This window comes from Diaphorina citri, unplaced genomic scaffold, assembly GCF_000475195.1.
Source record: "Diaphorina citri unplaced genomic scaffold, Diaci psyllid genome assembly version 1.1 scaffold25035, whole genome shotgun sequence".
Classification (NCBI taxonomy): domain Eukaryota; kingdom Metazoa; phylum Arthropoda; class Insecta; order Hemiptera; family Psyllidae; genus Diaphorina; species Diaphorina citri.
Genome location: NW_007402376.1, coordinates 1 through 776, shown reverse-complemented (window position 1 = coordinate 776; position 776 = coordinate 1). Strand labels below are relative to the sequence as shown.

Sequence of the window (776 nt, the reverse complement as noted above, 5' to 3'; positions counted from 1 at the left end):
ATGAGTCCTGCACAATGCTTAGGTAATAGCTTATCACTAAGCGTGCACTGCTCGTCACAGATCGTAGTAATGATGTTCTTGGCTTCCTTAGACATTTCCTCAAGGAAGATATTGACTACTGAGAGACTTCGCTCTCGGATATGATGTCTTTCTTCTGGACATAATTCATGTGTACAGTTCTGGAAGTGATTGCAGATCAGAGGGAATGCAATGATATAGCGATTCTGAGCTGGGAACTCCAGACACATGTGGAATTGATCCTCGAACATTTTACTATAGAAACAAAAGATGGATAGATCTGAAGTTTCTACTAGAAGTTCGTCTAGATAATCTACCATCTTGGTATGGAAGCCAATGGTATCTATGAGAGAAGCAAGTTCCTTATGTTCAGCCAGGTTAAGTGAAGCTTTACCAACACTTGTGTATGCTTGAAGTCTGAACCAGTCCAGGCGCAAGGCTCTGAAATCAAACACCTCATTATCTTCTACTTGCTTCACACTGAGACTTGCAATAACATTGTACAGAGAGCTCAAGATAATACTTTCATCCTCTGGACACACGGACAAGGATTGCATACCATGGTGCAAGGACACAGCATCATATCCTGCCAAGTATTGCACGTAGTATCTCTGTAATACCTGCGAGTATTTCCTCACCAGAAGTCTCAACTCTTCCATATGGAATAACAACTCTGGAAGTTGACGATCTACCAAATCTTCAGCTGACTTGGACTTTCCCTTCTGTACGGGAGGATTATCATTGTGACGTAACAACCA

At 41.9% G+C, this 776-nt stretch overlaps 1 protein-coding gene across 1 annotated transcript; it reads right to left on the bottom strand.

Moving 5' to 3' along the window:
• Positions 1–5: 5 nt before the first annotated feature.
• On the bottom strand, positions 6–770 carry LOC108254247 (membrane-associated protein Hem-like; the record flags this gene model as incomplete). Its single annotated transcript, XM_017449251.1, has 1 exon — positions 6–770. A coding segment is annotated over one exon (765 nt), but the record flags the coding sequence as incomplete, so codon positions are not given.
• Positions 771–776: the final 6 nt, after the last annotated feature.